This window comes from Mauremys reevesii, linkage group 11 (assembly GCF_016161935.1).
Source record: "Mauremys reevesii isolate NIE-2019 linkage group 11, ASM1616193v1, whole genome shotgun sequence".
Taxonomy (NCBI): domain Eukaryota; kingdom Metazoa; phylum Chordata; order Testudines; family Geoemydidae; genus Mauremys; species Mauremys reevesii.
Genome location: NC_052633.1, coordinates 44,939,488 through 44,964,230, shown reverse-complemented (window position 1 = coordinate 44,964,230; position 24,743 = coordinate 44,939,488). Strand labels below are relative to the sequence as shown.

The window sequence follows — 24,743 nt, the reverse complement described above, 5'->3', positions numbered from 1 at the left end:
TGAAAAGGTATTGATTGAAACACCACACTTTAAAAAAGAAAATTTGGCAAATGACATGTAAACATTCTTGTGCTGCTAAAACCTGATTTAAAACAAATTTAAATAATCTCTGTTGCCAAGCAACTATCGCATCTTTGTCATAAAAATTGACATGATGTGTACATGGTCATTAAGGATTTAAATAACAGTTTTCAGATGGTCTCAAAAATAGTTATACTGGCTCAGTGCAAGTTTAGATGAGAGAATCTACTGGAAAAGTGCCATTATTAACAACTTGATAAAGAAATCCCAGTATAGTATGAAATGCCGTTTTGGTGCTAGGGCAATGAGAAACATTGCTTTATGAAATGGCTCATATGGGTGTAAATATGGCTGTGCGCCTCTCCTCCAATGCCATGGTCTTTGTCTGTATACCACTAGGGAAAAGAAACAAACAATATTATATCTGGCTACATACAGAACTATGTACAACGTAATACATGCTATAGAAATCTCAATATAAATATTAAACAGGACAGAGTTCCAGAGTGCCCAGTGGTTGTGGGCCACTGAGAACGGGAACTGATGAGTGGAATGTAGATGAGGTGCTGAGTGACCTAGCTGCTTATTTCCTTGCTTTATATGGCTTGTGTCTCTGGGCCATGCTATCTATCAGCCTTAACTTTGCTCTAACAGGGATTTATGTGGGCTTTTTAGTAGATGTGTGTCATTGCTGACAGTTAATCACAGGGCTTGCTATCAATGCTGATATGCATTATCCTTTGTATAACCCCCTACAGAGCCCAGCCACATTGAATATCCCTTTTCCTTTCCTGATACCCTTCAGAGCTGTACTCTTCCATCAAAGCTCTGTTCACCCTGCTATGCCACCACTCTTGTTTGTCTGAAGGCACAACTGCTTCTGTAGCACAGCTGCAGGTCTGTGACACTTTAGGCTTCAGTTCTCCCTCTTTCTGGTCCCCTGCCAGGGATGAGGTCAGAGGGGGAAAGGATAAGGTGCAGCACAAGTTTTCAGGCTGATGGCTTGCAGTTAGAGATAGCATCAGAAAAGCCGAGTAGCTGATGGCTGTGAACAGCTTTGTCGGTTAACCTAGCTGAAATACACCAAGATGAGCTCAGACAAGGGAAAGGATTTGGGTATTTAAACTCTGTACATTTCAGGTGTGGCCCAAACACAAGATGTTATCAGTGTGTGAATGTGGAGTTTGATGGACTGTGCTTATGTAGCTAAAGGAACCCTATGAAATGTAAAGATAATAGGATAAAATTTCAAAAAGGGAAAATTTCCCCTGTTCCCTGTGCAAAAGTTACCAAATAATTTACTAAAAAAATATACAGGAAATTACTTTGTCCTCTGGAGTTATTTTGCCAAATCTGGTGACTAAATTCGGACACTGAAGCTGAAACAGAGATTTTCATCCTGGTTTAAGTACAAATCTCCACACAACTTCAATAAGGCAGTTGCTATGTAAGCCTCCCCATAACATGTGCATAGTTTTTGAGATGATAAAAATAAGAGCTACATTCTCTTCTCAGATCTGTCAGGTAGCTATGAAGGGAGACTGTAGCCCTGACAACATTCATTATTAGCATTGAGTCATACCATTGCTTGGAAATCCACCTCGGCATCAACAAGAGCTTTGGAGATCTGTGCTGCTTGCTGAAAGTGAACGTTATCTGGGAATAAGAAAGAGAAGAAAAAGGTAAAGCAGAAATGGCTTTGGTGCCAGCCTGGGGAAAAAACAAAACCATGAACAGAACACCCGAACAGGATTGAGATACAAGCCTCTCCTGCACTCCTTACTAGGAGACAAATTAGTTGTGGAAAGCTAGATTATTTTATTGACGTAAATGTAACAGCCTTGCCCCTGCATGATTTTGTTTTGTCAGTAGTAAAACTGCAAACCTGTCTGTAACACTAAAATGTCTAATTAGTTGCAACTCACCATCTGCTGTTCCGTGAATAAGGAGATACTCAACTTCTTTGAAATTTTGAGCTTTGGCCATGACTGTTGAACTCTGAAAATTTAAAAAGAAAAAAGGTGCTATTGTTCAAGAAATGGTTTGCCACCAAATGACTTTCATTTCAGTTAACATAACCAGGGGTACTCTGAATAAAAATAAATAAAATAACTTTCAAATGTGCACAAGAGTGTTGGTACTTTATATGGGAACATTCACAATATGATTCTCTGTTTGGGATGTGTGTGTGCAGTGTGTCTGCAAAGTAACTTGCATTACAACTCCAGAGGGACAGAGTTATCAGAGAGGCCCCCATGCAATACATTGCTGACATGCTGTTATTGGCCTGCAGCCCTGTACGTGCCATGGGTTTCCAGTGAGATTCAGCAAACAAATAATTTAAAAATGTATTACCATGACAACATTACATCCTATTGTAGCATATACCTGCTATTTCTGAGAGACTGTACAAGCACTTTCCTCAACCAAAAATATATCATACATATATTGTAGTGTATCAGTATAACCAGAACCATTTATTTCTGAGCAAAAAGATTAGATATGTAAACTTCCTGAGGGGTAATAGATGTTTAAAAAATTGAGAGAATATGAAATACAAGAAGAAAATAACATTGAACCAAAGGCATAACCTGAAGCTAGGTCACACTTTGGGAAGTAGAAAAATATTGACATGAGAAAAGCAGTGACTAAGATTAAGCATGACAAATTTAAAACACTGACAACATTGTTAACCAGCAATATAACTGCTGGGACTTGCAATTATAACCTGAGAATTGCTGAAAGAAAAAGAGGAAATGCAGGCTGAAGAGATCATTTATTTGAACAAGAAAGGGTATAGGACAATGTTCTGATATGCACATTGAGACCACAATAAAGTAGTCCTGGTGAGAAATACAACATATACACTGGAATAACTTTTTTTAAAAACCCGTGAAATGCAAATTTTCATCCATTAACAATGTTACACTGCTCTTTTGCTAGTTTTGCTTGAACCTTTATGTAAACTTTTTTGTATTACATATATAAAAGTTCTCACATAAAGAGTACAAGTGTAAATGGGAATTGGTGTTTGTCTCTTTTAGTAAAATTACATTTGATTTATTATCTATGAAAATTAGGTCTAGATATAGAATCCTCATGGTTTTAGATATAAAAATCAAATGTATCATGCTACCAAGAAACAACAATACATAGTGCTCCTAAGGTAATAATTGGAGATATACCAATCTCCTAGAACTGGAAGGGACCTTGAAAGGTCATTGAGTCCAGCCCCCTGCCTTCACTAGCAGGACCAATTTTTGCCCCAGATTCCTAAGTGGCCCCCTCAAGGATTGAACTCACAACCCTGGGTTTAGCAGGCCAATGCTCAAACCACTGAGCTATCCCTCCCCTCATTTACACCTATGCCTGTTTACACTGTTCTAATAAAGTGCCCTTAAAGTGGTTGTAAATAATATACACTTTATTCTAATGGCAAAAAATGGACTTAATGTAATACAGTTAAATGAGAATTAGGCATGCTGTAAATTGCAAACATACAAAAGATGCAAGCTAAATGAGAAAAAAACCCACAAGCCACTTCAACTTTCCCTATCAAAATCAGAGTAACTGAAGAGGATGGCTCAAGTAAGGACAGATTAACTGTCTGGAAACCAGTGACATACGAAAAGCTGAATACAGTGGTGACTGAAACAAGAGTTGGTATGGTGGAGGTGTGATGAAAAACCCCCCTAGAAAATATCAAAGTTGGACAATCTAAAGCCATGGCAAGGTAACTGCCTGGAGAAACATGAGTACAGCAGCATTCAGTGAGAATGAGAAATAGGAAGTAATGGTCCAGTGGCAAAACCAATTAAGCAGCATTCACTGGGTGGAACATTGTCTGCATGCACAGAGAAGAGGCACCTACAACTGATTGTTTAATCATGCCAGCAAATCAACCTTTATTATTTATGAAGGGGTGAGAAGAGAGAACACTCTGGTGAAGGAGAGGAGATGCATGACTTGGTCAGTCATTTCCTTCCATCTCTCTTCTGTGACTTTCAGGCCTTATACTTGACCAACTTCATCAGTCTGAGACCAGCTTTCAAAATGCCACTTTTCTTTGCCTCTTTCCTCTGAGTGTTAACATTAGACAAGTTCATTTGTAAATACTTCCCAAGAATTCAGAGAACACAAAATACACAAAGGCAACTGTTTCCCCCACAGATTATTGCTTAAACCTGGGTATCTATGGCTGTTCGTGGTCATAGTCTGCTTTTACATGCACCCAACCACACCCAGGGAGCAGAATATGACCTGCTTACTTCTAACACTGGAGGTTTCAAAGTCAGGAGCAGTCTCGGGTTAGATGGGCACAGTTACACCTCAGAGAGAGAGAACTGATGCTTTAATCAGGCCCCAGGACACATTTAAAGGTAAATAAATCCAATACATCAGCATGATTCACTTACATTGTACAAACCACAGCTCTCAAAGCCTATGTCAGTGCAAGTGTTCAGCTCTGGGCCACACTGAGCATAACTGGCTTCGCTAAAGATCACACAGCAGTCACCATTTTATCAGCACTCAACAAACAAGTTAAGGTTTGGCTGAAATCTGAAGGTCTCTCTCCCTTTGGCATAGTCTCAGCTAATAGAACAAATGTCAAATCAGTACAAGATGGCATATTTACAAAATTGTACCCTGTTTTGCATAACCTAATGATGCAGCAGTTCTTAAGGACTGAACATTTCAAATCTGCTAGCGAAAGATTGCCAAATCTATGACTGTTTCAAACACTTGCCAAAAGCATATCAAATTCAGAGTGAACTGCAAAATAATCTCCTTCACAAGTTGAACAATCCCTTTTGTAAGCTCTAGGCCCCTGTCATGATCTCTCCAACTAAGCCCCAGGACTCTCCATAGGCTGGTGACTCACCCCTCTACACATCAACCTAGAGGTTGCACTCTTTGTGTTGGCCCCTACCTCAGGTGTGTTATAACTTCCATTAACTCCAGAGATCTGCCACCTTCACAAACCTCCTCCATTACACAAGACTCTCTAGTTAGCCTACAGGACAAATTGGGCCAGATTTTATTCTTTTACATGGGTGCAACTTCATTCTACAACCTCCTCTGAGGGGACTGGAACAAAACTGGTCTCCTTTGAGCTGTACTTCAGCCGTGCTACTGTTGCCACACATTACTACCACCTGTTCTAGCAATGTTTGCTCCTTCCTTTGCCAACTCTCTTATTTTCATACTTCAAGGAGAGCCTAAAAATAGCCATCCCACCTAATTAGCTTGCTAGAGTTTAAATCATTCCTCAAACGTTCTTCCCAACCTCAAAAAATTCAGTTCCATACATACATTTGGAATTAATGTGACAACGTGCGTGAAGGGCAACAACGTGAGGGCTGGCCCTAGTGCTCTGATTAGCGCATCACAGTGTCACACAGAAGACCAGGGCTCGGTTTCTGGGTCTAGTCACTGTCCCACACATGAGCAGTTGTCAGCACTAAAGTGGCAGAGCCTTCAGTATTTAGTGGGGAAAGGAACATTGCTTTGCCCTTTCTGGCTGAGGTGAGGGCAGTTTTGATAGAAGACAGGCTGCACCAGCTCTCCTTGATGAGAAGGAAGATCACTGTTACAGAGCCTTGAAGAAAGGGGCTAATTTCTGAGTGGGGTCAGCAAGGTTCCAGGAAACAAGGTTCTTGAGAGCAAACAAATCCCCCAAAATGAATCACTGGGGGTATTGAACAGGCAAAGGAATAGAGATTCTTTTGACTCTTGCAGCACACAACGAGCAAGGCCTGGAGTCAGACTTTTCTACCTCTAGAGGAAGGTGTATAGTGTGACAACATGATCTATATCATCACCCTCTTCTCCATCTAGCCACCATCCTCCCCAATTAGTCCTCTGAGTAACACATTAAAAACCTTTAGCTCTTGGTACTGGCAGTTTCAACGTGGCCATTGCCAGCAATGGATGCTGTGCCAAGAAAATTCGACTCCTGGCATGAAAGGATCAAATAGTCCTCTGGTGCCATCTGTGCCGTGAAGCTGGAGAATGACTTTGTGCACCCAGTGTGTTAACATTCCATTCTGTAGCAAGAATGTGACTTATATTTACATTATTACCTAGCTGATCTGCTACTGTTCTCACTGCCTTAAAAGGAGCATATTTGGGTGGGGGGGTATGGTGGGGGCAGGCCAAAAGGAAGGTTGATAGAGCTAACAGCTGGGGAAAAGCAGATCTGGTTAGGCAAGGAGGCCATGACTGATCCTGATCTGTCTCCTGTAATAATGAAACCATGAAAAGTCAGATATTGTTCAAGGACTCTTCCAGCAATCATCAACACTTTCAGCAGCTTTCAAGTGAGCCAGGTCATTGCCACAGGATAGCTTGTATTGCCTATGTAAACGTGATGGGTCCTCAAAGCAGATATGTCCGTCTATTTAAATATTTCATAGAACATTCACTGTATCTCCCAATGAGCACAATTTACCATTCTTTCCTTGTAACCCGGGGTGGTTTAAGACTGTGTTCTGAACTCACCAAAATGATCAGCCATCCATTCCCTGTCTTCTCCAGACACACACTCTCCCCCATGTATTTCCCCCTCTCACAATGGATACTTCAATATGCCTTTCTCCGTCCTCCCAGCAAACAGACTCTTGGAATCAAATTAATGGCTGAATTTTGGCTGAGGTTATGAGGGATGAATAGGTGCATCTCTCCTAATCTGGGGCTTGGTAGGCATTGGTTTGGTCCCTGGTGCCTACAGGCAGCCCTAATTTGTGCCTGGCTGTCAAATGCTCATATAAGCCATTTTGGCACCCAGGGCATAGGAACATTCTAGTCATGCCTCCATTCCCACAAGCCGTGCTGACTCTACTCATATCAGAGAATCCCCCTACATCGATGGAAGTCCTTGGAAGGATTTATAATGGCTGTTTTATGCTCCCCTAATTCTTGTTAGTGGCTGGTCCTGTCCCTAGTGTAATTTAGTGATGTCTCAGAGCTGCTCTGCCTTACCCCCAGCTGCTTACAGCCCAAGGGATTATTCAGGCAGCTGGAGACAACTGGTCTACAGGTCAACATGGTCCTGCTTCTTTTCCTTCAAGAAATCCACTGCACCAGGGGCTGGGGGAGGTGGCCTACAGCTTCTAGGCTGGCTCAATGAGAATTCCATTGTGCAATGGGAATCCCCAGTTATCTGGTTACACTAGAAGTATAACAACTTTGTTGACAGAGTGGGGTCTCAGTTCCCTTAATTTGGTTTCACCACTGCTGGTTGGATTGAATCCTCAGATTCTGAACAGGAGCAGTGTTGCTCTCTTGCAAATTTATTGCAAGTCTTGGAAAAAAAAATCAAAATCAAAACCAAACAAAAATACGGAACTGTTTCTAACCCTCATGAGTATGGAGGAAAATGTGAAAAACTGAAGTGCAACCTACAGGCTCCGAAACCACAAGGCATATTAAGGATACATATTTTTTAAACTAATTATTTTAAAGATAATTTCATGCCTTTTGGGTACCCGAGTCATGATTTTGAAAGCTAGAGGTCTGCAATACTGCAAGAGTGTTTCTCTTAATTTTTTTATGCATTGCATTTTGTTTGCCGTTTTTATAAAGAAATGCACAGTATTTGAGTTAATCTGACTGAATTGGGTAACGGAGGCCCAGGATTTTTAATTTCCTCCAGGCCCATGACATTTTTTGTGGCATGAAATAAAGATGGATCTCTCTAAATTTAACATGTACCCAAATAATCTAGAAAATACACATTTCAAAACCTTAGAGGAACCACAGTGACTTCATTTTGGTTGAGTTTGTTTGTTTAAGACACAGAATAGTTTGCCCAATAGCATCTCACATTTTTAATTGAATCAGTTCCTTGGTATCCAAAATAAAACTATGATTTACAGCTTGTGATTACTGTTTGTAAAATATCCAAATCAAACTCATTTATTTAACATACCTCCAACCCCAGGAAAATAGTGTAACAATTTAATTCTAAATCCAGAAAGTAGTAACACTGGAACGTCTAGAAGCACAATGTAACACAACTTGAATTGTTAACAAGTAACTGAAAAAGTTATTCTGGAAAAAAATGGAATGTATTAATAATTGCTTATATCATGTGCTCCAGGGAAAAAGTATATTTAAACTATGGGAAAAAGGAATTAAGTATTATCTTACCTCATAGTTTTTCAGATTATCGCTTGCTACAGGAAGACCCATGTAACGCTCTGTATATATTGAATCTGTAATATTAAAAGTGTGAATACAATATAGTAGAAGGCTTCTGCTTTTGAAAGTGCTTTTGTCTACCTGAGATTCCACATGTTGTGTTACTCACAGACATAAGGTATGCATTACCATTTTGGAAAAGTCACCATTTTCCCTGATGAGCTTCACAGGGTATCCATAATCATTAGGAATATTTAATGTTGCTGTTGCCATGGACACCTGAATGCTGAATATTAATAAATCACCTTGTGTCAATGTTACATTATTGTTACTCTTTCAGTAATCTTAAAGAAATTGCTGATACTATAGCATTTACTGACTGGTTTCTGAAAATCATCCAGATAAATGGTCTCAGGTATTTAGAACTTAATATAATTAAGAAAAGAAACTGCCAAAACTGGATTATTCCCTGATGACTGAATTGGGCCTTATTTGCTTTATCTTTACATTTATATTCAGTATCTCAGGTTTTCCAGAGATTTTTCAGCATGTTGTCTGATTTTTTTTTAATTGCCTGATTTGCTGCCCTTTTCTATACTAAAATCCACAAACAGAAGTACAATAAACACATTTCAATCTCTGTTTAACTACTGGTTACTACAAGTGTCATAGAGAACCATCCACATTTGATTTGCTTTTTTAACTCCACTGTGTCTTTTTCACTGATCTAGAAAATTACAGTCTGGAATTTTAATGTTTCTCTGATTGTCACCGAAAATAAAATCTTTGCATAGGATTCCTGCTACATTGGAATATCTGCCCTCAAAGGTCATGACAATTTGGGCATGGCAGTTAAAGGCAACTGAAAACTGTAAAATAAAATAAAAATAAATAATAATAAATAAAACTTTCTGGACTAGAGGATGTATTTTTAAATACTATTACATAACAAATGAGGGGAATAATCTAATGTGTGTCTCATTATGCTGCACATTCTGATGTCTCTCTCAGTATGCTGCACATTCTAATGGCTACAATTACTCACCACACAAGTTCATCATTTACATATAATGGACTCCTATATAGGCTTTTGCAAATCACTAACATTAGACATCTTTTCTGAAGGTACTGAAAGCCTACATTTTTCTAAACCAACTTCACTGAAAGGGGTATTTAATCCTGAAGAATACAACAGCACAGAGCCTAGTATTACTTGGCTATTTGGCCAATTTCAGTTTATGCAACTTTCCTCTTATATTGTTTGACAAACATGTGGTAGCTTTAAAAGTTTAGTGTCAAAGGTTCTCAATAATGAAGTTTGCATACAGTAGTAACCGCAAGATGGACTTTCTAATTATTAAAGTAAAGCATTTTAAGTGACTACTGTGTTGGTCTAGTCTTGTTTCATATAAAATGAACAACCCACCCCATCTTAGCCCAAGTTACACATAGAGAAAGATATTTAAATGGCTCCCTTGTGTATTAGCTAGGAAATTTACAGGACCAGATCCAACTCAGTTGAAAGACTCCCACCTTAGCTCAAGGTTACGGTCTTGTCAGTGTTCCTTCTAACAAACAAGCTCCTACAGGAAATTATAATCTTTTGTTTTACATTATATATATCTATATATCTCTATATATAAATCTTTTATAAGAATAAACAGAACCTTGCAATAACTGGTTTTCAATCCTGCCACATTTTTCATGGACAGCATTAAAGGACCAATCATGAACAAATCAATGTACTAAGATGGGAGTATTCCTTTTACTACCATGTGAACACAGCACTGTTTTTGTTTGGACCTAACCTGAGTTATATGTATATACTGATTTTATTTTCCAGAGATCCAGTCTCTTGAGGGATTTTCTTCAGAGAATTAACTAGAATTGTAAAATCTGAATTTTAAACCCCTGAGGCAGTTCACATCTGTGACTTAAAATTACTCAGTATCCCTTTAAGAGATGAATTTACAACACAAATGTTCTTATTCTTCCTATAGTTCAATCTTGTAAGCAAAGTAGTAATTTAAAGAAACAAGTACCAATAATGAATTTATGACATTCAATAATGATCTCTCAACACTTTAGAACACATGGCAATTTATGAATGCAAATGCAGACATTTACGTTACAGTAATATTGCAAATATTACAGTAATTCTGTGCTTTATAAAGGTTACACAGATTATCTTAAATTTAGGATCTGACATTTAAAAAAAAAACCCAGAATTTGGAGAGATTGTGCAATACTGAACAACAGCTCACCAAAACAGACCAAATGGCATTTATGAGAGATCATCCAGTTAATATACCATCAAAGTATTATTCTATGAATCAATTCTCTGCAGCATGTATGCTGCAAGTCATATGGGAATATTTAGAACTAGGAAGCCATCACATACCATAATATTGCCAGCGTGACACTGGGGCTACAGCTATTCCACACTTGAACACTTTACTTCCAGATCCAAGCACCATGGAGGTCACATACCCCCCATAAGACTGTGAAGAAAACAATACAGTTATTTTAAGGGGAAGGAAGAGATGGGGCCCAGCTGCTACACTACTTTTGACACCTGTTTTTTATATTGAGACCTCCATCATGATTTTGGTACTCCCTCTGGAGCAGCAAGATCAAGAATAAAGTTTATGACTTGGGGAGTGACAATCTCCATTTCAGTCTGCTCCAGGGGCAAGGCAACAAAGCACTGCCCTTTACTATGGGCTGATGTGAAATTCACGAACTAGCCCATTACATAGATGTTTAAGTACCTGACATGCAGAAGCAAGCAGGCAGCACAATATCTAAAAGGTGTTACTTGCTGCCACAAGCGATTGCACTCACAAGTTTAGAGGCCAGTTTAGAAAAAATTCCTCTTAACATTTAAAGAGATAAGTAACTTTAGGAACTTATCCCTACCTTGCAATGGGATAACGATGGACTAACCCTCAAGCGGCTGCAGAGTCCAGTGACTTCAATGACATTCATAGGTGTAGGGATCAGCACTCATGGAACCCATTGCTGGATTGGGCCCTTCAGTCCCAGTACAGCAAAGCATTTATACATGTTTAATTTCAAGCACACGAGCAGTCCCACTGAAATCAACGGGGCTATCAATGTGTGGGATGGTGACGGACCAGTAACTGGAAGTTCTGCGAGAAGTGTGGTCCCTATCTGTATTCCACTATGTGCCCAGGGCTGGAGAGCTGAAAGTAGCATCCATTGGTCCATGCATGCACCCTGATTCACCTCCTACCTCTATTCAAGGGGATAAAGGGCGGGGCAGATCGACCATCTCTCCAGTTCATTCTCTACTGGAAATCAGAGAAGATCCAAAGCAGACAGGAAGGAGGACAGGTGATGGAATACAGATAGGGACCACACATCTCAAAGAACTGCCAGTTACAGGTCAGTAACTTCCCCTTCTTCTTTGAGTGATGGTCCCAATTGTAGTCCACTGAAGGTGACTGACAAGTAATACCTAAGTAGGATGAGGGTGCGAGAATGCAGGTGGGAGAGCTGAGTGGAGGATCACCATCTCAAAGGAGGCATCAGCAGAGAAGTCCTGCACCAGGCCATAATGTCTTGTGAATGGAGCCCCACATGTCCGCCAAAGGGCATCTCCTGAAGTGATATCATAGTCGTTGCTTGTGCTCCAGTAGAATAAACTCTCACTCCATGGGGTAAAGGGAAGGAGGTACGATAGTTGATGGATCTCTGGCTACATTCTACTCTACTTGGAGATTATCTGGGTAGAAATGGCATGCCCCCTGACTCTTTCTGTGATAGAGATGAACAGTCTCAAGGATTTCCTGATTGGTTTTGTTCTTTGCAGGTAAAAGGCCACGGCCTGCCAAACACAGAAGAAGTGGAGTCTTCGTTCCCTTAAGGAATCGTGTTTTTGGGAGGAACAAAGGTAGGTGAATTGATTGGTTAAGGTGAAATTCTGAAACTACATTGGGGATGAATTTGGGGTGTAGACACAATGCAACCTTATTCTTATGGAATATACTGCAAGGAGAATCTGCCATCATCGCTGCAAGCTTGCCAACCCTTCTAGCTGAGGTGATGGCTATGAGGAAAGGAGAGACATGGAGCAAGAAGCTAAAAGGTTTGGAGGGGGACCTTGTGATCACTGAGAACAAGGTTCAGGTCCCACTGGGGAGGAGGCCTCTGAATAGGTGGGAAGACTCTGATTAGGCCTTTCCAGATATCCACTGGATGTGAGAAGACTGAGTAGGCCTGAGAAGGTGGATGGTATGCACTGATTGCCACCAAGTGGACTCACAAGGAGCTGATGGACAGGCCTGATGTCTTCAGCGAGAGAATGTAGTCCAAGATGAGAGGACTATCTGCAGTTTCTGGGAGAATGCTCCTTTGATGTGCTCAAAAAGAAAAGCATCCCCATTTAGCTAGGTAACATCTTCCAGCAGAGTCCTTCCTACTATCACAAAGGATGTCTCGCATGGCTGTGGAGCATGAATGTTCTAAGGAAGATGCTTATCTAAATATCAAGCCTGGAGGTGCAGCGGGTGCAGATTGGGGTGCTTGATCTTGCTGTTCCACTGAATTAGGAGCTCAGTAAACATTGGGAGTATGATCATGCATAGGAGTTGGGAAGCCAACATTGTCTGTGCCAATAAGGGGAGATCCAGATGACTCATGTCCCATCCAGCTGGATTTTGCACAGAACTCCTGACAAGATGGGTAGTGGAGGGAAGGCATAGCTGAACTGGTCTGACCAAGGAAGAAGCAGAACGTTGTCCCGGGAGTGGTGACCAAGGGCTCCTGTGTAGCAATAAGTGTTGCATCTCTTGTTCCTTTGAGAGGTGAACAGAACCCTGGTTGGGGCTCCCCATTGAGTGAAAAATATTGCATAATATCAAATTGTTGTGCTCCCACTCATGGTCGACTATGACATGTTTGCTAAGAGAGAGTCTACAAGCACATTCTGCTTCCCCATAGGTAAGCTGCCGACAAGGGTGATTCAACTGCTGACACAACAACTCCACAGGCTGACTGCTTCTGCACACAGGGAGATGGATCGTGCTCCTCCCTGCGTGTTGATGTAGAAGACAGTCGTAACATTGTCTGGCATTATAAGGACATGGTGAGTGTGGATGAATGGAAATACAGACTCACATACCTTCTGGACTACTTTCAACTCCAAGACTCTGATGTGCATCCTGGAATCTTGAGATGTTTGGGTACCATGTTCTGTGTGTCTGTTCAAGTGGGCTCCCCAACCGAATTGCGATGCATAACTGGGAAGACACTACCCTGGCAGGAAACGTTGCCATGAGGTTTATGGGATAGCAGTTTGGAGAATATATCAACTGCAGCCATGTTTGAAAGCAATGAAAGTGGAGTCTTGTGAATGGGGTGATGTGGGTGCATGAGACAGACAAGTCTTGACCAGTACTCTAGGGTTGCCTTCAATCTGCACTATGATATTGTTCACAGTCACTGTCCTCAGGCAAGTATGCCTTTACGATGATAGAACTCAAGGTGGCCCTGAAGAAGTCCAGAGACTGTGAGGGGGTGGGAATAGATTTTGCAGCATGTAATTATACTGACTCCCAGTGAGGAGAGGAGATGCAGCAACACAGAAGCTGACTCATAGGTTTCCTGGAGGGACCTGGTGACAAGTAACCAGTCATTGAGATAGGGGAAGTGCGACGGGGTGGACTAGGCCCTGAGGCCCCCTGCTGGAGGTCTTGTGGCCCTACCACACCCCGCCCCAGAAAAGGGCAGTAGAGCGGCCAACCTGCCTAGAGTGGCTGTGTGGGAAGCAGCCAATCACGGCCCAGCCGGTTAGTAAAAGAAGAAGAGCTGCAGGGCCAGAGTGAGTTCAGACTGGCTGCTGGGACTCCATGAGGACAAGGTCCTGAGATAAGGGTGAAGAATGTGCAGGAGCCATGGGGCAATGCTCTATTCCGGAGCAGGGACAAACTGAGAGAGACATTACAGAGGGCACTGAGAGAGGCCCCTGTTGGACTTGTACTCCGAAAGGGACTTGCGTTCCTTTTATCTCACAGACAGACTATGTATGACTTTGCCAGAGGGCTGAGTCACTGAAGACCCACCACAAACGGAGAGAGAGAGCAGGCACACACACTCGGCCAGGGAGCACTCGCAAGAGGTGAGTGCAACCTCGTTACAGGAAGACAATGAGACCACCACGTTTAACATGAGCTGCTACTACCAAGAATATCTTGGTAAGACTCTGGGGGTGGTCGCTATTTCAAAAGGGAGCATTCTTTACTGAAAATAGTTGGATTCCATCATGTATACATGGAACCATCTATAAATGGGATGAATGTCTAAGTGAAAGAACAGGCATCCTTCATGCTGAGAGTCATAAACCAAATGCCCTTTTCTAAAGATGGGATTATAGAAGCCAACATGACCATGCAAAATTTGAGTATGCGAATGAAGTAGTTGAGATGGTGGAAGTCGAGGGGTTGTCAACTGCCCTTCTTTTTGGGTACCAGGAGGTAAGTTGAGTAAAACCCATTCCCTTGGTATTGAGGAAGGATGTGTTCTATTGCTCCTCACTGCTGTAGGGGGCTCACCTCTTGCTCAAGAATAGCCCCATGAGTGGCCCTGAAGGAGGTGTGGGGAGGGGGAATTCAGAGAGGTAGGGATGCAATCTCTATCGTATAGCCACTTGACTGTTATTGCATTCTAGGTGTTGAAAGAGACTTGGTATGTGTGTGGGGGGAGGGGGATAGAGGGGAGGAGGAGATGTTGGGCTTAGTGTTTTGCGGCTCTCATGCACCAGTCAAAAATAATGTCAAGCTGGTGGCTGAGACTGAGATACAGTGCTTGCTGCAAAGGATGTGTGGAAATGAATCTTTTGAATCCTCTGCCTCTTGTGTGGTGGTTCATAGGGCCTCTGGTGGAAAAAATGCTTAGACACATGTCTAGGTCTAAACGATGGCTGGTGACACTCCCTCTTAGGGGCAGGTGTATATATCCCCAGTGAACAGAGGGTACTCTAGAGCCCTTCAGGTTATGGAAGGACTTGTCTATCTTTTAGTTGAAGAGCTGCTATTCATTGAAGGGGAATACCTCTCTGGTATTCTGGACCTTCCTTGGAAACCCTGACGCATGGAGCCACGACTTCCTGCGCATGATGACGACAGTAGCTATAGCTCTAGAATACGTATCATAGGGCATAGTCAGGTACCTGAACAGGGTACAGGGGTGGAGGAGGCAGTTTCCACTTAAGAGACTAATAAATATAGCTCTAGAATACGTATCATAGGGCATAGTCAGGTACCTGAACAGGGTACAGGGGTGGAGGAGGCAGTTTCCACTTAAGAGACTAATCTAAACCCTAAGAGATCAATAAAACACTAAACTGTAAATTGTAAAAACTATTTACAAGGCTAAATTCAATTGTTATTTTGTAGGGAAAAAGCCAAAGCTATGGACACTGGAGGTTCCTACCCAGATCATGTGGCAGTCAGAAGGAAGTAGGGTAAGAAAACAAAAATTCTGCCCCTTTGGCCAACACATGTCGGGGTGGGAGCGCAGGTGGAGGGCCACCCTGAAGAGTTGGTCAGTTCACCTTGCCCTTTATCCCCTCAGACAGAAGCAGGAGGTGAGCCAGGGCACACGCACAGACCAATGGGCACTTCCTTCAAATTCTCCGGCTCTGGGCACATGCCTAACCCACAGTGGACTACAATCATCACTCAAAGAATTACAATTTAGGCATGTGCTTTAAAAATTTGCTGAAGCAAGACCTTAGTGAAGAGCTACCAATTTGACAGCTCTGTAAACGGACTCCTCCCTTTTGTCCACAGGATATGTTCAGAAGAAGCAGCATCAGTGCAGACTTCCTCATATTATGTAGTTAGTGTGTAGAGTAAAAGACACAAAAGCTAAGTCTTTATAATTACCTAATAGAGATTCATCAGCCAAAGTAATCTGAATACTCACCCAGCCCCAAATAGCTATTCTGTTCTTATCGACAAAGCTCATTTCAGAAAATTTTCTAAATGCAAACAAAAATCAAACAATCACTGGATGGTAGAGATTTTAGAGTAGTAGTAATCACATGCAATTCCCTGTTTTCTAATATGCTGACGTTTTAACTTATACAGCTATGGCTGAACCATTTGGCCCAGTGATTGCTTGAGACAAAATGTAATGTTTCACCTTTTTCTGAACTTCATAAAATCTGCTGAGTTTGAAGCATTTTTTGTGTGTAACTGACAGAAAACAAAACCTAGCAGCTTTGTAAAAAAAATGCTCAACTCAGATTTAGCCTAGATGATTTTTTTGGTATGATATTGGCAGCCCTAGAGATATGAAATGGTAAAGGGGCAGGGATTACATCTGGTCCTTACAGGAGAGATGACAGCTGAAAAACAATCCCTGAAACTCAATTCACAAAAATTCCTTTTCAACACTGAAGTCCCACCTCTCAGTGATACTGGTGCAATCTCATTGACTTCATTTACTTCAACTAGGTCCACCAGTATAAGCTGAATGGTGAATATGACTACAGGTGAAAACGCTGATTAGCTCAGCAGATACAAACAGAAGTCAGTCTTGATGAACTGAACACAATAATTTGTTTTAAAATATAGTCTGCTTTTTGTGCTCCCTATCAAAAAGTCAGTGGTCATCGGCCAATAGTTAAATATTAGTAAGGTAATGATTAAGAGACAGTATATAATAAACATACACCATTTTGAAAATTTCACTGTGACTACTAGCACAGAGTCACAAAAGGAAGTTTGTGGACAAGCCCAAAGTAGAACTGACTCTGAGCTGTATGCTACAGTGACCTGATTATCCTCTCTCTCTTCTATATTACCATTATAATAAAGTTTTTGCTGATGAAGCAGAGCCTCCCTTCACTGTATGTCATGATGTTCTTTGTTTTATGAGTTGTTTGTTGAATATAAAGAAGGGTGCCTTGGTTTATCACTCTTAAAACTTCAACAGTTGGGACATCAAGCAAGTGTTATAATAGTTAATGAAACAGTCCACTGTGTGCTCACCTAGCTGCTGAGATTTGATCCTCTACTTCATATGTTCCCAGTCTTCGATTTATTGCATGCATAATTTCATCTCCTTGGTAGCCACTTCCTCTGCCATCAAAGCTAGCCACAATGATCTGTTCTGTGCTTGCAAGGTATGTAGCCCAATTGATACGGAAGGCATAATCTGCTTTCTGACTGCAGGGTCCTGCATAGCTGTGAAAGAATCCCAAAGGAGTCAAACACCTGCTGTTCATTTATTCTCTCATAAAGAATATGTGATACAGTTATTGCTGAAAATCATGAACAGGCAAACTTAATAACTAAACTGAGCACCAGAAATGTGTGAAACCCATCCATTGCTTACCCCAAATCCCAGCTTTTACTGGGGGAGAGCAGCAGTCTTAGTGGAAATATTCACGAGTGAACACTGCAGGACCTGGCCTTTAGGAACTCAATTGCTTTGCACTATAGTAACAATCCTAAGCAAATTCCCTCTCTTTATTTTGTCACTTTGTTTCAAACTGATGCTATTGTTTAACTGAACAAATCTATTTCTGGTGCTCCGTTTAATTATTATTCATTATTTGTCTCGTTAAAATATTAAATCAACAGTAAACAGCCTTCACTTGTGAAAATACAAAACAAAACGCCCATGTCATTTCACCACACTTTCAGTGACTCATCGGTGAAATTTAAAAACAAAAAACCCCCACCCTATAGACTAATCAAACTATTTTTCATGCAGGCTTGGAAGGGAGAAATGAGAAGTGATTGCTATTGTACTTTCTGTTTTTTAAGTACTTTGAAGGCACTCAGGTACTTCAGACATGGGGCTGCATAAGTACTCAGACAGATACAGTTAGATTAGATATATTAGCAAGTATCATCTTTACTAATCTAGCATTCTGTTTCTGAAGAATTCATTGTGTGCTGTCTTGTTTATTCTTAATGGGAGACCTCACATGAGTAAGACCTGCAAGACTGGGCCCTAAAACTATCCAACTCTGTTTCCCTTTTGGGGAAAAAAAGAGAAGCTTTTTAAAAAGGGAAAATAGGCATTAACGGCAAAAAATCTGAACAATAAAAGTACTCATTATCTACCTCATGTGTCTATGCACTTCACTTTCAAAACCGAGCCATATGTATGTCAGAATTTCAAGAGACCCTTGAAGGTCTCTTTCAAGGGTAGGATTTCTCTGCATGCAGCATTGCTTCCATGTATACAGATCTGGTTATTGATGTGAACTCCTTATTTTACTATTCTGAAAATAGTGCTCTCCATAATCTTTCTGGAGAGTACACACTTCATTCTTCACAATGATATGATTAGTAATCCACTGTATGAAACAAGGTTGATACTCACCAAAGACCAGATGACAGTCAACGAGAGCACAGGGGTTTTGTTTTGAATTTTAGCAAGTGAAGGGGATTTACTGTTCGTTACAACTATAAGTAGGCAAATAATGAATAATTTTAGCCAATGTTATCAAATAAAGAAAAAGAGGTAACTGATTTCTATGTTGAGAGGAAACCAATATAACTCCTGAATTATGCTATTCTCGTGGAGCCAGTTTTCAGTAAATATGGAAATTTGTTAGCCATTTCTATGAACAGCCAATTCAGTAATTCTCATTAAAGAAACAATAATTAATGAAATTACATTAGAATGAGCAGAAGAGAGTGAGGGGTCTATTCATTGACTTCAATGGGTTTTGGGTCAGGATGCAAAAGGACTATGGTCAGCTATATTCAGAACAATCTGGAAACAGGGCCTGGTTCTCCAAGATAATGAGGAACTCTTGTGTGCCCTGAACTCCTGTTGACTTCAGTGGGAGCTGCGGGTACTCAGCACCCCATGGAAAGGGCACAGAATCATGCCTGAAGAGTATCCAGTGCCATAAACAACAGATACCCTTGTTAGACCTTGCAGCATCTGACAGCGCACATGCTTAGGAGGTCCACTGTAGAACAAACCACAAATCTATAGAAAACTGGGATTCACAATGGTTTCTCTGTCTCTTAAACCCACTTTTAAAGGCCACTTGTGTGTTTTCTGAAGTTATTAAAAGTCTTTGAAGGAAATGAAAGTGATTACAATGCTAATATACTTGAAGACTTACACATCAAGGAGCAGAGGGTACTTCTTCGATGAATCAAAATGGGGAGGTAAGATCATCTGATACCACAATGCTAAAAGTAAAAAAAGAAATTTGATTTGTATTAGTTATGCTATGAAATAACTAACATATAGCTGCACTGTTCACATAATCAGTAAAGTACATTTGAGTCATCCATTAATTTTTAAAAAATTGTACAAAAAACTTTATTTTATTAAAAAATGCCCTAAAACAAATGAGTCTAGATTTAGATTTACCAGGTTAATTAGAAACCTTAAATCATAATGTCTTCGTGGTTTAAAAGTAAGTCACTAGAAATTCTGAAAAAAAGTTCTCAGTATGTTTTCTGTGGTTGAGTCTACATTTAATGTGGAAATCTTGACAAAGTGGTGTGCTGCCAGTCTGGTATCAGCCCAGAAAACGCTTTTCTAATCAATTTTCTAGCCCCCATGTCCCAAATGAGAGAGGAAACCGAGTGGAAATTATGAACTTCCCAGGAAAGTATGGAACAATGAACTCTGTTCAATGGCCTATGAACAAAATCTTAGAAATATGTTTTATTATATTTACATAATAGGTAATAGCAATGCAATCCCATGCTTTTCCTCTTGGAACTGTGATGGAAGAGCTGGGCTGAGATGAGTTAACCAAACATATTAAGGGTAGACTGTGAATGATATAGGGAGTGCTGCAGACTTAGCAGTTTGCTTGTTCACTGAAGGATTTTATAGGAATGGATGTTGCACACAGAGTGTAATAAGTGTTGTAGGAATGTGTTGTGTTCTAATGGTTAGAGTCCAAGTGTTTCAGGAGTTTGTAGAGTTCAGACTACACACGATGTTAAAATACAAAGGTGCTAAGTGACATTCAAAAATTAAGACCCTGGGTCATTTGTGCTCTGTGGATGTAGGTACAGGCATCTTCACTGAGATGTACAAGACACATGGATTTAAGAGGATATTTGGATCTGAAGTTTAAATTAATGGGATTTTTTTTCTGCCAGTACTACACAAAGAAAGAAGAGGAAATTCCCCTTACCCAACAGTTTCTACCCAGAAGAGATGAAGTAGTAAGAGGAAGAAGGAATAAAAAGATGAACACACAACTGATAGCATGAAGATCATCTTTAAACCTCCATCTTCCCTGGTAGTTTCCATCTTTAAACCTACTAAAAGTGTCACTAGAAATAAAAGACAGAAACACAAAGATAAAGGAGAGCTATAATATTCATGAGATAACAGTGGGAGGAGGGAGGTATCAAAAAAGTGCAACAAAGAGAAGTTTGTAAAACTTGATTCCTGTAAGAATGTTCATTTTGTTTAGCACACTAGCAGTTGGAATCAAGAATAGTCCAGGAAGGCACTGTGCATTTCTCATAGCCTATCAATGCTCCTCAACCGAGTATCAATTCAAGGCAAGACTCCAAGGAAACTTAAGGGGCCATGAACCTAAGCAGCTGGTTTGGGTTCCTTGACACCATGAAAATCCAAACCAGCAAGATTCATAAAGCATTAGTGGAGAATTCGCCTAGTGGGCAATTTAGCCCCATATCTAACATCTATAATAACCACTTAAAACAAATTCTTTAAGCACTAACACATTGTTATATTGTTATTCAGAAAGCCTGGAGTCAGTACACTATTCAAGCATACACATAATTTTAAGCATACAAAGTCATTCCACTGACTTCAATGGGACTAATCACATATTCAAAGTTACACACCTGCTTATGTGCTTTGCTGAATTGGGGGCCTTAATAACCCAAAAAAGTTTTCCAGAAATTTATATCCTGCATCTATTTATGAAGAATCATAGTACCACTCCACCATGATCTCTGTATTCAAACACAAGCCACCCACATTAAATGTGCCTTTAAATTAACATAAACTAGTAATCTCTTTAAACCAATTAAAATTCTACTATGAGCTTTCCGGCATAGCAGCACTTCTATCCTTTAATTTTGACTCTTCACCCTACCACATATATTATCAACTAAAACAGCAGTCATCCACAACATCATCATAAAGAAAGCACAATGATACACACTCTACAAAATAAATTTGTCAAGGGTAGGAGCTGATTTTATTATGTGTAATTTCAACAGTGCTGTCATTTCACTATTTACACACATTCTCTCTCTCTCTCAACTAAAAGTTTTAAGAACCAAAGACTAAGGCTGTATTTATTTAAATTAGAATATATTTAAGAAAGTTTCTAGCCCAGGATTTTAAAAATGTATTACATCTTTCCTAAAAACAGTAAAGAATTAAGACATATTTTTAACTTACTGTATCCATTCAGACTAATGGTGTCAACTTTTTTGGAAGGCATTTGAATATCCTTCAACATACTGTCCAAGTCTGTGTTGTTTTCCAGAATTCTGATGACTAAATAACAAGGTGGATAAAAATTCAATGATTTTTTAATTTAAATACATTTTTCCTTTTTAAAAATAAACCTGTTTAAAGTACAATTTGGAATTTACAAGCTATATTAATACCAACATTTACTATAATCTATTAAAATAATTTAAATAAACAAAAATATGCTGCATCATTGAGCCCTCTTCAAATTTTAACGAGTTACAGGTTGCTGCCTTTTTTTTTTTTTTTTTTAAATGGAGCCCTGGAGTTGGCGCCTATGGTTGAAGCTGCTCCACATTGTATAGAGTAGTGAAATATCCACTGGAGCAGGAACTGGAATGTGGGTCTCCCACATCTCAGGTGAATGCCCAAACCACTGGGCTACAGAGTCAGTGACCCACTCTTGATCCCTCCCTGGCCTCATGACACCTCAGTTTGTCCTGATTTAGACACCTAACTGCATGAGAGGGCTCTCAGCTTTGAATCCCAAGCAAAGAGAAGAACATACATCTGACTGAGATTTAGCCATCTAGTTCCCTCTGAGGGCAGGGATTAGGCCTCACCCCTCTCCTTAGCATTTCCTATTAGTTAGCTTGGGTAGTTCTCCACTCAGCTTGCTGACTTCTCTGAATCTCATTCTTAGGCACCTAACTCTCCCCATGCATTGTACTAACTCAGGGCTTTGAATTCCACCTGGTGGCAGGGCACCTAAATGTTAGGCACTGCAATGTTCAGCCTAAATCTCCTTTATGAATCAATCTAACCCCTAGTGGGATTTTCAAAAGCACCTAAGCACAACACACAACTCCCATTGAAATCAATAGAAGCTGGGTGTGAATCTGTTCAGGTGCTTTTCAAAATTCCAGTACGTAGCTATTTGCACCTCTAGGCATCTAAGTACTTTTGAAAATCTGGCTTATGGTGACCAGAAACAATCCATAAATTCACTAACTGCAGTTAATATGTACTTTAATAAATCAGTTTGAAATGCAAAACATGGTTTAATAAACTTGCTTTTGTTCCTTTTGTATCAAACACATTTAAGGCAGTTTGTTATATATATATATATATAAACAAACAATGTATCAGGTCTGGTTTTGTACACTTTTAACTGAATTCCAGCTCCCAATCAAACGCACCTCGGCAGAAATCATGAGTAAAGCTTTACCTGGTAAAAAAGAAATGCATTATTTTCTAACATAATAAAAACGGGAAATTTAAGAATCTGAACAAAATGTTGAGCTATATAATTGCTTATATAGCTATATATAGATATAGTATATTCTCCTGGTTAGCAAAAAGTAGTATCAAATTTATTTGTAATGGCTACAGTTAGTTGCAAATCAGTATCATTTAATGGTTATACCAACCAATGAGAATGAACCTTGCTTTAGGAAAATAACTAAAAAGTAAAAAGCAAGAGTAAAATTTATTATTTAAATCAAGTTTTCCTGCTCGCTGATTTAAATCACTGCTGAAAATCAACACACCTTGTTAAGACAACAACAGAAATAAATGGCAAGTCCGATTACTGAATTCCAGTGCATTTTATCTCATTCTACAGGGAAAAATTCAGAGTTAGCCAGGACATGATTGACTGTCAAAAGTTAAAATACCCTAAGACTAAAGGAACTGCATATCTGCTACACACAGACACACACGCTGCAATTGAAAACAGAGAAGATCAAATACCATGATCGTCACTACTTCTGGACAGCATAGAAATGGGCAGGCCGGGACCTGTTGACACAACAAAAGAACATCTGTGTATTAATTGAATGCCTTTTTAAACGTGATCCTGTAACACTAACTAGGAGACTGTGAATCCCAAAATGTTCAGCTTGGGAAAGTAGCTGAACTTCTGGATGAGTATCTGAACCTTTTCAGGACCATCACTGAGACCCCTAGAGTCTCCCCAAAGGTTCTCCACCTACTTTCCACAGAAGCCCCAGGATCCCCCTTCCCATGTTTGAGACACCCCTGAAGTGCGAAAGCATTGGCTTAAGATTTCAGCACCTTAAAGCAATGTGCATTTCAGAACTCAGGTGATTCAGATGCTTTTTCGCTGAACTAGCTAATTCATCCCTATCACTTTCCAGTATGTGTGCCAGTAGGTCAGTGACTCAGGAGGTGAGTTCAGATGTTTCTTGGACTCTAAATATTGGACACTAAATATTTCATAGACTCTTTAACAGGCTTACCATCTTGCCCCTGATATTAATCACACTCACTAAGGATTTCTCATCCCTAAAAAGTTGCTCCCAAAGGAACATCCAAGTGCTTCCACAACATACAGCTCTCTACAGCAGCATCTTCCCTTTCAGAGAAATAAACAAGTCTCCCTATGGAATTCTGCCACTGATTCCCCGTGAACCACCAGTCATCAAAGAAGGCAAGAATCTATTGTCCACATTCCACTTCTGGAGTGAGAGTGTCACCTCTGTGATACTTGAGGGCATTAAAGTGTTTAGAACTGAAGAGAGGGGGCTCGTAGTAGCTCATTCTTTGAGATGAGCCATCAGCACTGGCACATGCCACTGACCCAAATCTGTTGTCCTTCTGAGCATACTACAAGATGAATCTCTTTGCACAGGTGACTTCAGAGATGGGGCTTGCTGGAGGTTAGATCTGCATGGGGGAGGGGAACTGTATGTTTTGTTGGGGGGTTGAGTTCTGCTGACTGTTGGGGTAAGCTATCATTCCATTTTATTTTTATGCTTATAATTTGAGTGACGGGTGCTTAGAGCCTACGACAGGCAGCTGTTAATTACTGCATAAATCCAAAGAAACAACAATGAACACATAGCATTGTTCTTTATCATGTGCCATAGACATCATTGGTTGAACCCCTCCTAATTAAATACTGAGTCACATTCGCATCTATTAGTTTGGGTCATACTCACCATAACAATTCAGCAGATAATACTGTGCATCATTGCTGAAGGATGCAGAATAATACTGACATCTGTCTTTGTCCAGATCACAGCTCACACACTTAGGTGTGGTTGGACCATTTCCAACCGACACTCTGCAAAGTGATGGAAAGTTTCATTTTAAAGGTAAATGACATTCCTGAGAAGGTCCATTCAGTCACCACA

The 24,743-nt window shown here is 40.2% G+C and overlaps 1 protein-coding gene across 1 annotated transcript in view; it reads right to left on the bottom strand.

Annotated features, from left to right (window-relative positions):
- Positions 1 to 258: 258 nt before the first annotated feature.
- The window catches only part of DPP4 (dipeptidyl peptidase 4), a 73,186-nt gene continuing 48,701 nt past the window's right edge, over positions 259 to 24,743 (bottom strand). The window contains exons 16-26 of the mRNA XM_039495617.1: positions 24,549 to 24,673; positions 23,338 to 23,385; positions 21,571 to 21,669; positions 19,286 to 19,355; positions 17,184 to 17,378; positions 16,114 to 16,168; positions 10,565 to 10,664; positions 8,173 to 8,237; positions 1,947 to 2,019; positions 1,604 to 1,677; positions 259 to 416 (exon numbers count right to left, since the gene is read on the bottom strand). Coding sequence (XP_039351551.1) covers positions 318 to 416; positions 1,604 to 1,677; positions 1,947 to 2,019; positions 8,173 to 8,237; positions 10,565 to 10,664; positions 16,114 to 16,168; positions 17,184 to 17,378; positions 19,286 to 19,355; positions 21,571 to 21,669; positions 23,338 to 23,385; positions 24,549 to 24,673 — 1,003 coding nt within the window. The 3' untranslated portion in view covers positions 259 to 317. The remainder of the gene's footprint in view (positions 417 to 1,603; positions 1,678 to 1,946; positions 2,020 to 8,172; positions 8,238 to 10,564; positions 10,665 to 16,113; positions 16,169 to 17,183; positions 17,379 to 19,285; positions 19,356 to 21,570; positions 21,670 to 23,337; positions 23,386 to 24,548; positions 24,674 to 24,743) is intronic.